This window comes from Athene cunicularia, assembly GCF_003259725.1.
Source record: "Athene cunicularia isolate RWA chromosome 4 unlocalized genomic scaffold, athCun1 chr4_part3, whole genome shotgun sequence".
NCBI lineage: Eukaryota > Metazoa > Chordata > Aves > Strigiformes > Strigidae > Athene > Athene cunicularia.
In genome coordinates this window covers 4,593,887-4,606,215 of record NW_020799100.1, presented here as the reverse complement: position 1 = coordinate 4,606,215, position 12,329 = coordinate 4,593,887, and the positions used below count along the sequence as shown (strand labels likewise).

The following is a 12,329-nucleotide window of genomic DNA, read 5'->3' as shown; positions in this document are numbered from 1 at the left end:
GACTAAAGTATGTTTGGGTTCCTCCAATAGTCTTGAACCTGGTCTTCTCTTACATTTGGAGCTCCCTCTGGCTCTTGTGGTCCATCCACTCTGGAGGTGTGGGAAGAGAGGTTTCCAGTGAAGACTGAGGCAAACCAGTTGTTGAGTACCTCACCCTTCTCCTTGTCCATTGTTACCAGTTTGCCAGTCATGCTCATTGGTGGGGTACACTTTTTCTGACCTTCCTTTTCTGGCTGACATGCCTGTAGAAGCCCTTTGCCTCCCTTGCCAAGTTCAGCTCCCACTTGCCTTGGCCTTCCTGACCCCATTCCTACACAACCAGGCAACATCCCTATACTGTTTCCAGGATAAATGTGCCCTCTTCCACTGCTGCTGCATTTCCTTCTTGCCCTTTATTTTGACCAGCAGGTCTCAACTCAGCCATGCACGTCTCTTGCCTTCCTTTCCTGATTTCTTACACCTGGAGATCGAGAGCTCTTGCACTCTATGGAAAGCATCCTTAAAGATCTGTCAGCTCTGTTCTGCTCCCTTGTTCCTGAGGGCAGTTTGCAAGGGGGTCCCATTGACTAACTCCTTGAACAACTGGCATTTTGCTTTCCTAAAATTCAGGGTCCTGACTTTACTCTTCAGCTGACCCATATACCACAGGACTCTGAATTCCACCAGTGCATGATCACTGCAGCCCACGCTGCCCTCAGTCATGATGTCACAGATTAGCTCACTTCTGTCGGTGGTCCAGTGTCACATCCCCTCTGGTAGAGCTGGCTGTTACCTGACTTAAGAAGTTACTCTCAGTGTGGTCCAGGAGCCTCCTGCATTGCCTGCAGCTTGCCCTGCTACTTTTTTAGCAGATGTCAGGGTGGTTGAAGTCCTCAGCAGGGTATGGACAGTGCCTTAAAAATCATGTCCTTGTTAGTGGCTCTCTATACTGGCCATGTCAAGCTCAGCATGTCTTGAGCCAGCCCTCCTTGTAGCACCATTCTCATGTTTGCCCTTTTTCTCAGGTTGTGCTTCACAAAGCATTCCACAGGTGCTCCTTCCCCAGGAGCCAGGTTTCTTGAAGATCAGGCTCCCTGACTTAGCTCTCTCCTGTTGTTCTGCTTCTGTTTATGCTCTGGAGCGAGTCTGTAGGAGGCAGATAATAGCTGGATATTAGCGTCTTTAAGTCAAAGCCTCCCTGTGCCTTTCCTGTACAGGTTGCTGTTTGGTGATGGTGAAACAATCACCACATACAGTTGTTGGGAGAAGAAAGGCCCTGTTTCACCTGATAGATTTTACCTGGGAAAATATTTTTGTATCTTCTCACATCCTTTTTTCCATGCCCTCTTTGTCATTTCAAGTCACAAGTATCATAACTGGCCTCGAGTTGATGGCCTGGCTTGTAGCATCAAATCACTGGAGAACACTTGTAAGGTCTACAAGAAGGACATTTGTATCTTAGCCTTGGGTAAAGGCTGTCAGCTTCCTTGAGGTGAATATTTCAGCCCTGCAATAGAAGTGTGAGGGTCCATAGTTTATTGCAGGACATTTGGGATTCTGTAGGAGCACAGTGACTCTGCAGAGGATAGCCCTGCCCTGTTAAAATGCCACACCTGGGATGAAAGGAGCTACATTCTAGGCTGGTTGCGTCACCTGGAACAAGTCACTTCATTCCTTTGCACTTTGTTGGTGCTTCCCTGTTTGGTAGTAGCTCTCCCAGCTGCCGAGGGGAGTGGTGAGTGATGAAGCAGTGTTTACCAACCGCCTTCACATTCTTTGATGGAAACTATGCTATAAAAATTTTATACTGTTTAAAGTGATGGTGTTACTTAAGGATAATAGCAGTGAGTGATATACAGTTGTTACCATGTGATTTTACTCCCTGCTGGTAGCTGCCCTGTTACCCACTCACAAGTCAGTGCTCCAGCTGATAGATACCATGTGGACAGGGAGAAGCCAATCTGTACGCCTACCCGCTGCGTTAGCATGGAGACCGGGTGAACTTCAATGGGTAATTTATAAATCCTCTGAAGGGTTGTGTTTCTTTTTGCTGGTTGGCAGCAGTTGTTGATGCTAATAGTGACATGTTTGGATATGCTGCCTGCATTAACTGTTTGAAGTGTTAAAGCAATGTGAGTGATGGACCAGTTAGTCACCTAGAGGTTAAAAGATTCACAGCAATATACTTGTGAAGTTCAGTATGTGGGTGCCTTGTTGATTTAAAGTAAAAGTGAACTGTGAGGTTAGAATGCAAGCTGAATTCATCACAGATGTCTGTGCTGAAGAACTTCCAGCCAGGTTTGTCAGAGAGGGATCATCTGTCATCACTGCTCTGCTCAGACAAAAATGACTTCTCATTTTTGACAATCGTACTCTGTGAGATTTTGTGGCACGTCCTGGTTGCCCAAATCTCTTTCAAAGTTATTTCACTGGAAATCTTAACACAGCCCCTGAGGTGCAGGGAGCATGATTTCTCAGTGTCTTGTAGCCTGTCTGGCAAGGGAATGTGAGAGATTACCAGATCAGGGTGTACCAATTCCGCCTGTTCTGTGTTTGCAGCGCAGTAGCAGATCTGGCTCTCTGGTTGTGGTGGTGTGGGATGAGCTGTTCTGGGCTACCTGCAGAATTTCACAAAGACTTCTTGAACAAAGTCACTGAGTCTGTTTCTCTGCCCAGCGTCCCCTGCCGCCTGACTAGTGGAGAAATTTAGCTCACATCTGAAATGAGCTCCATTTTTTAATTGACTCTGTGGTTTTCCTGTAGGATTTGCTAGCTAGATCTCCTCTATTGCCTGGAGTAATGTGGCTGAAACAGAACCTGAAAGCTAACAATATTAGAAGAGCTAACTGTGCATTAGGTCATGGATTGACCCAGTATCCCAGAGAAGTTCTGTTCAGAATTTTAAGAAAAGCCTTTTCCTTATGCTGTGTTGTAACAACAGTTGCGCTTACCTACCCCCTATATGTAGATCAGTTCAGATTAGTAACTTAGGCACCCTCTGAAAAGCAATGCAGTCTATCTTTTTAAAGCTTCTTGCTTCTAAATCTTTTTAAATTAATCAGTTTTTTGTACTATATCACTTTATGTTATAATTTCAGGGGACAAAGGGTCCTTTGCCTTAGCTCTGTTAGGTGTGCCTTTATGGTTTGAAGACACACAGTAGGTAACACTGTCTACCAGTGCTTTCTGTGCATCAGAGGAGCTGCTGTTCTTTCAGTATTACTTATAATAAAAACAATTTAAGGCTCAAGTCTCAGTAGTTTAGAGTCATTGTTAGTTTTTTTAAAAAAAGATTCCCCCATACAAATTATTTTATCAGTAAAACTTAAGTGGAATATCAAACACTATGATTTTGGGGGTTATCTGAGACATTTCTAGCTTGCTGTGGAATTGCAAGGTCTTGTCGGTCCTGCAGAGATCATCCCAAAAGCAGGTATAACTTCTTGGCTTTACATGGAACCAGTGTACTGGTCTCTCTCTGCCCAAAGAAGGTATGTGGGTATCATCTGCACAGTTTGGATTCACCAAGTCACTTATATCATGATTCGGCAAAGCTTATCCATGCTTTTAAGCACAAATAGTTTTCTGGTAGTCTGCAGGACTGAAAAGCTGGAATTTAGGAAGAACTGTAAGTATCTTGTTGAAAAAGTGGCAAGGAAAAAAAAAATCTTCCCATATGCTGAAAATAATACACTTGCTATAAAACCTATTCCTATACGCACGATGAATTGTTTCAGGGGAACATTTTGCTGTTGAAATAATTCTTGGTTAACTGAAAACTGTTATTAGTGACCATCATGTTGGACAAAAATGTAGTTTTGACAAAATGAAAGGACATGGATTCTGAGATGTTATAACTGCTGAAAAAGCTATTTTCTATAAAGGGAGTCAACAGAACATATTGTCCCAAAAAGGCAGGAAAAGCACCTGAATAATAACTAGGTGAACTTCTCAGGACTGTTTTTCAGCAGCTGACTTTGCCGTGCTGGTCTGGGAGGTTGTGATGGGATGTTTGAATAAATGTTTGGCATCTTTAACTAGTTTTTAGAATTACTACCTGTCAATATTTAAGTGATTTTGAACATTATCTCATGAAATTAGTATTGTAGAGTTATTTGGAGTTCATAATCATATTGTATTATTGAAAAGCTGTGTGCAGTTGTTCTGTGTATTTACTTTTAGGAGTGGGGAGTTGGAGACTTTTGTAGACTTGGGCTGATAAGTCAATAAAATATTCATGTGAATCATTCTTTGGCAAAACTGAACAGCTGCCTCTGATCTGAGTTGCAGTAACTCAATTGGGACACAAGACTTTTATCTTTGACTCGGACAAAAATGGCTAGCCTCTTTCTTAGACCTGCAAGTGGTGGGGATGTTGGTCTTGCCGTACATTTGAGGCAGAAGTGCCTCCCAACAGAGATGTGTTAGCATGTTGGGGCATGGGCTTCCTTCTGCTGCGGGAAGGATGTCAGCCCGTGGTGTTCCTGCTGGCTGTGGTGTCTCAGGAGAGGCCAAGTCCTGCTTCGGATGGGAGGTCTGACAAGATAAAGCATGAAGTGGTATAGCTTCAGGCATTTCTCTAATATTTTTTTCTATTTCTGTAACATCAAATTGGTTCTAGCATAGCAGTCTCTCAAGATGGGCCCAGCTCACACAGCATTTCCGTGTGTTCTGTCTCAGTCTTGTGTCCAAGAGCATTTCTCATTTCAGGGAGGATCAGTACATTCAGTTGACATTTTTAGCTCTCTGCCTTTCCTCCCCTTTGGAAGATGCCAGTGTAAGAGATCATTAGTATGTAGAATTTAATGGCTCGCTCTTCTGTGTATCTTTTTTTCCCCCCCCTTTTAATATAGAAAGAATCAAAGGACCAACTTTTGAGCACTTTAGTTTGAGTTTTACACTGCTTACTTGTTGTTCCCTTGGAATGAAGACTTTGTAAGAAAGTGATTTGTTTTCTCCCCTGCCCCCACCACGATTAGGGCATTTGCTATCCTAATGTGTTAATTTAATACATTTGAAGGTATCTTTATAAAAAACACAGGTGGTCTCAATGGGAGCACCTGGACATTACACCCATGAGGTATAGTCTGGGCACGTTTCTTATTTCTTTCTTATTGCATTCTCAAGTTACTGCAGAGGAGGGCCAGGGCACCCTTAGAACCACTGGAGAGTTGAAAGCGACAGTTTGTCTCCATTGACTCAAGGCTGATGGTGGGCTTGCAAAGAGTAGTTTAGAAGTCAACATCTAACTTAGTGATTATACTAGCTAAATTCTAAATGTAATTTTTGCATCATCGAGTTAAGTAGTTCACTGTGTGTTGCCAGTGACCCATTAGCTTCTCCACAGGTTTAAGGAGGGGAGATATATGTACAGCATAGATGGTTTTGCCATTTCTCTTTATTGTACCCTTCACCTTGAAATATTTGTGCCTAACATGCTGGAAATGAATAACTTACTTCACAGTAACAAGGTGAGTAGGGCTATATCCAAACACAATACTCCTTGTATGTTTACTAAAAATTAGATTTCACAAACAGAGTAATTGATATATGTTGAGACTGCAACCTGTTACATCGGCAGGGAAGTACAATTCAACATGTATTTCATTTGTTTCAAGTGTGAAAATTTCCGGGCTAGTAAGGATGTGTACCACAGCAGTTCACTGTCAGATATGGTGACGACACCACTCAGCCCTGTGCAGGATGACGTATTCTGGGGCATGAGTCAAAACGAAGAACCACCCCCAAAGGTATGTGAAACTCAGGGTGTTTGGCACTGTTGGTGGTTAATAGCCAGTTCCCCTGTGATGTGTAGTATCCATCCCCTGGACTTCATGAAACTCAGGGTAAATCTCATTGCTTGTACAGTTTCAGTAATCTAGAACAAAGACATGGATTTATAAGCAGGTCAGTGTTGTGAGTTTATGCGTATGTATATAATATCTGTGAGATCTGAGAATGCAGGTACATTTCTTTTGTTAGACCAAGTATTTGTAGCTGCACTTTCTGTGAAAAATCTGGCTTGTTGCAGAAAAGCTCATTAGCTTTTGTAAGTCAGGTGATGGTGTATTTCTCTTTTTAACAGAATTTCTAAGAATATTTGTGCAGGGATGTATATGTGCGTGCATGCGTGTATTCATTTTATGACTTTGCAGTTGGGTGGGAGTGTATGTGTGTCTCTTCCCCCAACCCTTTGGCAGCAACATAAGGTAATCCACCACCTAGGGAAAGCTGCGTTAAGTGACTGCAGATGTGTTTCCACGTCTGCTTTAAATATTGACCAAGAATAGTGCTGACTCCAAGGAAAGGTGCAAACCACTTGCAGTCTGCACCCTGATAGATTGCGCAGCCTTGGAGCAAATTGGAAGCACCTGCTGCTGACTTGCAGATTTCAGTGTTGATATCATGGAATACGTCTCCACAGGTCCCACTGAAGCATTATTCATTTATGTTGGTTAGTCTTTATTTTTGCATTGATACAGGGTAAGCATTATGTTTATTAACTGAGTCTAAACTATCAGTAGCAACCTTAACATGTTTGATTAAATCTTTAAGGTTCCAGAAAGGACAACCTCTAAATTTTACAGCAGGGATCAGCCTGGCCAACAGAGATGCCTTTCAAGGTAAGCTCATAAGTGTTTTATGTTTATACTAACATTGATTTATTGTCAATAGGAAAACTAAAACAAACGTATTAAAAATAAAGCCATAACCTCGGTAACACCGAAACTGGTATGGGTTCACACCTCATTTAATACCTGTTACAGTTTTGTCTTCTGAGTCAGTTGGTCCACAAAAATAACTAATCATGCTTCCTGATCTTAAACCTGAAGGAAGTGTCTAAGACAGCTTCCTTTTAATGATTGACATAACTGATTTAAAGAGAAACCAGCCTCTTTTAGATCTCTTCCTTCTTTTCATGTGAGTTAGTCCTGTTTTGTGCTGGAAAGCAGTATTTTTAATATGTAAGGGCTGTTCTGTCTGTAATAATTCCTGCATTGAGTTGTTTCATTGGCTTCAGCCAGTTTGGCGTGCCCAAGTGGGTTGCACACAAGTTGTGCGTCCGTTTCCCAGTTAACAGGCAGCACATTGTGCAGTCATTTAACTTCTTGTGATTTGGTGACGCTTTACTTTCTTGTGATTTGGTGACGCTTTACTTTCCCTTCACGTTAGAGTAAGTGGATGCTGAAGGTGCAGGGTATTTGAGGTCCTAGCCTATCGACACTGATGGTGGCTGATGGGATTGCTGATGGGCAGGGCTGCCTGGATACTCTTGTAGATGCTCTACATCAGTGCTGTCACCATTGGTTTCAAAGGAGAGTTGGCTGCCTGGATACTTTGGCGAGTGGGGGTCTGGCCCCAACTCCTTGTATAGACACTTACAGTTATAGCTTGTGAAGCTTGTGACCGTAGCTTTGTTTTGCCTGGTAGTAGCTTGAACAGCCTGTGTGTAGATGTATCTTGACTATTTTGGCAGTCTGCCCTTAAGACTGGTATACTTTTTTCATATCCCAGGAGAAAAGACCAAAGATGCAGATTGCTCAGTGGTTATGGGTAGCCCCCACTGGATGTCTTATCAGGGAACATAATGCTGTGAGAAACTAGGGTTGGAGAGATTTGGAAGGGAAGTAGGTTTAGCTGATATAACAAAACAGTATGCAGCACTTGTGATGAGCCAGAGTCAGAAACATCATCTGACATAACTTTCAAGTGTAGTCAAGCCCTAAATACTCTCTACTTAGAAATTATACAAGGCAGAGCAGGAAAAAAACAATCTAAGTAAACCACAGTGTTAGAAATGAGTGGTTTCTGAGCCTGGGTTTCTGGGTGAGCCACTGTTTTACTTCACAAGCTTGGCAGCTTGTTTTACTGTCTGATGCCTTCCTTTATCCACTTGTAAGTGGGTGATGATAAGTGATCTTCTAGGAGGGTGCTGGAGCAGGTTTCGATATTTGTAAAATTCATGAGACTTTGGAATCAGGAGTGACACAGATCTGAGGAGGCCAAGGGAGGTGTCCTTATAGTAGGATATTTTGTAATGACTTGGGAATCTAGAATGACTGTCCTCTCTATCTTCTCTCGCTATTGAGTGGCCGTGCTTGGAGCAGCAATAAATACAAAATTTTTGTTTATCAGGAGTATGATATCATACAGTAACAGGAGGGAACTCGATTCAGTGGCCTAGGAGGTCCATTCCAGTCTGTGTTCCTGCATGCAAGATAATCGGATCTGCTTTTTGTCATTCTGTTTAGTAACACTCATCAGTCATCCCCCGGGGGACATGCTCTGAAGCTGAACAGCGCCAGCAGCACTCCTGGCAACAAGCAGTGGGAGATGGGATCTCACCAGAGCAGCTGGTCAACCTCAGGTGATTCCTAAGTCAAAGATTCATTAGTCAAAATGTGCAAAATTCTTATCACATGAAATGGGGTTCTGCAGTGTGTCAAGTGCTGCATTGCAAATGGGATTTTGTTTTTAACAATGTCTTCTGGTGATAGACTTTTGAAAGCTCTCTGGATTTTATGGTTCCATGTTCCTAAAATATAAATACTTCCTCTTTTGAGTCAAAAAGTGACTGTGAATATATTTCCATACAGAAAACTTGAATTGCCTCAATTAAGAATTGAAAAACATCACTTCTGTTGCACTTAAGGAGACCAATGAAACTCAACAGAGCCAACATTACAGACATAATTCAGTACTAATGTTCACTCATTGGCATTTTCTGCATAACTGTATGCTGCTTTTTTGCATTTCCCATTGATGATACAGATGAGTAGTTGCTGCACACTACTATTTCTGCACTCTAATAACGTACTGGCTGAATGAAGCATAAGATTGTCTGTACAACACCTTATGAGACATTCCTCCAGTATTATTTTATTTGCAGAAAGATAGTGGAACTGAAAAAAAAACCCCAAACCAAACAAAGTTAAAAGATAGAGATAGCCTCATCCAAATTTTAGTAAAATGCAGCTTTCTAAGCTATGTTGGTATCCCTGGTAGCAGTGTAGGAACACTGTTGGCTGGCTGATGGTTGTGCAGATTTTTTTGCAGTACAGACTCAGGTTCCTGAGACATGACCTGAGATTCTGGCAGATGGGGACATGAAGTAGAAGTGGACAGCTTTGTTACTCTATAGTTATTCCTGAGGGTGTTTTCTGTGAGTCAGCTGCAGGGCAATTTCTTGTGTAGCTCCTTGCAAAGCAGTGGTGTGTTGCAACGCTTTGCATCAAGGCTGACTACTAAAGATGGGGGACATGAGGAATCACACCCAATTTGAAGAAGGGTGGATGCTAAAAATGTTCTGAAACCACAGCAGTGAGCTGCTGAGGTAATTTATTTTTAAACTGAGGCTCACATTGTTAATTTGTAAGTCCTTGATAATGAAGAACTAATTGCTTATTTATTACACTTACACAATGAAGCCAGTTTTGTTTTCACTAACTACACAGAATAGGAAGTTTGGTTTTAAGAGAAATCCAAAGCACACTTGAAACTGCTCGAGTTTTGTTTCTTTTTGCTCTTATGTAATTTTATGTTTGAATAACAGCAGAGAGATGAACAATGTGCAACAGCCCAGCTCAACTTTGCAATGTCTGTGTGATGTGTAACTCCTGTGCTATTTTGGCATGGGGAAGTGAAAACCTCACCAGCAATGGAAAGAATAGAAAACCTCCCTTGTGATTTAAACTGTCTCCTTCGGTTCTTAAGTGTCATTAAATTACAGCTAGTTTCTGGCATATGGTGTTCCAGAAAGAGTTTGTTGCTTTCCCAAACCCACAGGGATAATGAATTGGGCAGGAAAGGGCTATAAATACTTTAAAGCTAATAATTCTGCTGAGTTGCTTAGGTACTCATTGACCAATAAGGAATTCTGAATTTTAAAAGCTTTGCAAAATGTGCGAAGCCATTGTGGTAAAACTATCTAAATTACCAAATACAAGTCCTAATTTGTGTGAGCTTGAATTCTCCCCTTTAACTTGCAAGGAGTCCTGTTGGTAGCCTGGGATAGTCATGGGAAAAATTGCTGAACGAGGTAGATGTTGAGCTGGCTAGTGTGTCCCAGTGGCAGGGTGAGGGCACATCTGCTTTCACTCCCTTCACTTGCATCAGGAATTCCGTATGGAAGACAGCATCTCTCCAAGGCTGCTTTTGCTCTTCCCAGGTAGCCTTGCGGGCAGTGGGGGCATTGAAAGGGAAGATTTGCTTAATTACTTGCAATCGTCCCTTCTAACGTGGCATCAGCACATGCAGATGATCTCCAGCAACTCTGATCTTGTTTGCTTGGGTAATCAGTAGCTGTGCAAGCATGATAGCAAGCGTACATCCCCGTGCCACCTGGGAGAGGGAAGCATCGTGCCACAGCTTCCTTCCTGCCCATACCTGACCTTGGGTAGGTGCCACTTCACACTGAGTTGGCCCACAGCAGGGGCCAGCTCTCCGCAAAAATGAGGGTGCAGAGTGGAAGTGAGAGCTGAGAAGTGGCGCTCCGTGTGCCCCAAGGCAAGCAGGGGCTGGAACATGGGTCTCTCTGTGCTGCCATGGGAAGTGGTGAATCCTCTTCTGCTTTTAGCTTGACCCCATGCTCATGAGTGCAGCACTCAGCCCCGTTGGGTTTACAGAACCAGACATTTTAGTCTGGTTTTGTGCAACAGTTTTATGAAGGCCAAATCTTGGCAACAAGTCTGTTTGCTCATGCAAATGTGCATTGGGGTCCTGGGCTCTTGTACCCTCTCTCTCTCTGACCACGCTGTCTGCAGTATATATGTGGTATATAAGTGGGTGGCACCTTTAGTGCTGGAATATGACCAGCAGTTGTTGATATAGCTATCTGCCCTCGGGAAGAGGATCAGAGGAAGGGCTTAGCGTACCCTCACCCTTGCAAGCTGCCTTCCAATCCATGGAACTGTTGCTGATGCATAGTGGGAGTATGTTGCCAAGGTTTTGGTCTGCTTGTCTTAGTCTTCAGCAATAAACTGCAGAGTATCAATTTATATACATAATACTGTGGCATCCAGAACTACTGGGAAACAAGCAAAAAGATTTCTCTTTGCAACAAAGAGGAAAAAAAAAGTTAGTCAGCAGAAGCTGGTGTCTGCTGTGGGTGGTAACTATATGTGCTTGTCTTACTGTTCCCCTCTGTCACTCTGCTGCAGATGCATTTAAAATAAGAAACTGTTTGTTGTTTTTCAATCCCCCAGGGAATCCAGGACCGGCCAAGGCAGAGAATGCTTTGTCCCAGAACCACCTGCAGCTACATAAGAAGTCTGAAAAAGTTTCTTATCTCGGCCAGATTGCAGTAGGTTCTTTTAAATCCGCTGATATTTTTGATTTGTTCATAGTTTTCACTGAGGGCATGTCTATGCAGACAGCTCCACTATTGGTACTGGGATTTGGTAGCTGATGAGTCCACTTGAGAGGCCCCGTGGGGCTGGCTCGAGCTTACTGCTGTGTTAACGTGTCTTATCAGCTTTTGGTCCAGGTCTGACTTGTGTTCAGCTCAAGTTGATGGCAGAGAGTTCAGTTTTCCTGAACCTGACTGATAATAACTTTAGAAAGGAAGGGTATGTCTTTAATATTTCAGGCAGTCATTGATCAGTTGTAATGCAATCCAGAAGTCAAGACCATGCCAGTGGCTTGTGCAGATACCTGGTGTGTAGCTGCCTGGATTACGTGCTACCAGGCTGTGACACGCTCTGTCCTGGCTCTCTGTTAGCTGATGTGCCACTGATGGAAAGGGTGATTGCCACTTCTCTGTCTTATTTACTGAGGAATCTCTTTTCTTTAGTGGTGTTGAGCTGGTGGGGGATGTCTGTCAGGCACCTGGAGCTCACGGTGCCTTGTGCAAGAGCTCACCTGTGGGATGCTTGGCATTTTGCAAGCAGGCCTGGGTGGCTCCGGGGGTTGCAGAGTGGGACAGCAGGGGACAGCTACACCTTACTGGAGTCCCTGGCACCTCCTGGCTTGTCAGGGACCAGAGGTTTGAAGAAGACTCTGTGTTTAGGCCATTGCCAATAATATGGGAGGCCTGGATATGAGTTTTCTTAGGACTGGGATGTCTCACTGCCCAGTGGGTGTGAGCCGTGGCTCTGTGATATTGCCCTTCCAGCTCAAAGGTGCTTCAAGCCTGGTCCACACTGGCACAGCCTGTGCTCAGGCATGGCCCTGCAGGCCTCGAGGTAGTCCAGGGCTGGAATGGAACTCAAGCCAGTGTAATTCTTTAGCCCTGGTGCAGAGCATTCCTTTTCTTGTGTGAAAAAGGAAATACTTCTGTGCTCCTGAAAAGTGTGAAAATTGAATCATAGATGTTTGAGATTCAGAATCACATACTGACTGAAGTTAGTCAC

The 12,329-nt window shown here is 43.3% G+C and overlaps 1 protein-coding gene across 1 annotated transcript in view; it reads left to right on the top strand.

Annotated features, from left to right (window-relative positions):
- NRK (Nik related kinase) overlaps positions 1-12,329 on the top strand; it is a 100,764-nt gene that overhangs the window by 56,876 nt on the left and 31,559 nt on the right. The window contains exons 15-18 of the mRNA XM_026848441.1: positions 5,598-5,729; positions 6,535-6,602; positions 8,232-8,347; positions 11,184-11,281. Of these exons, the coding sequence (XP_026704242.1) occupies positions 5,598-5,729; positions 6,535-6,602; positions 8,232-8,347; positions 11,184-11,281 (414 nt within the window). The remainder of the gene's footprint in view (positions 1-5,597; positions 5,730-6,534; positions 6,603-8,231; positions 8,348-11,183; positions 11,282-12,329) is intronic.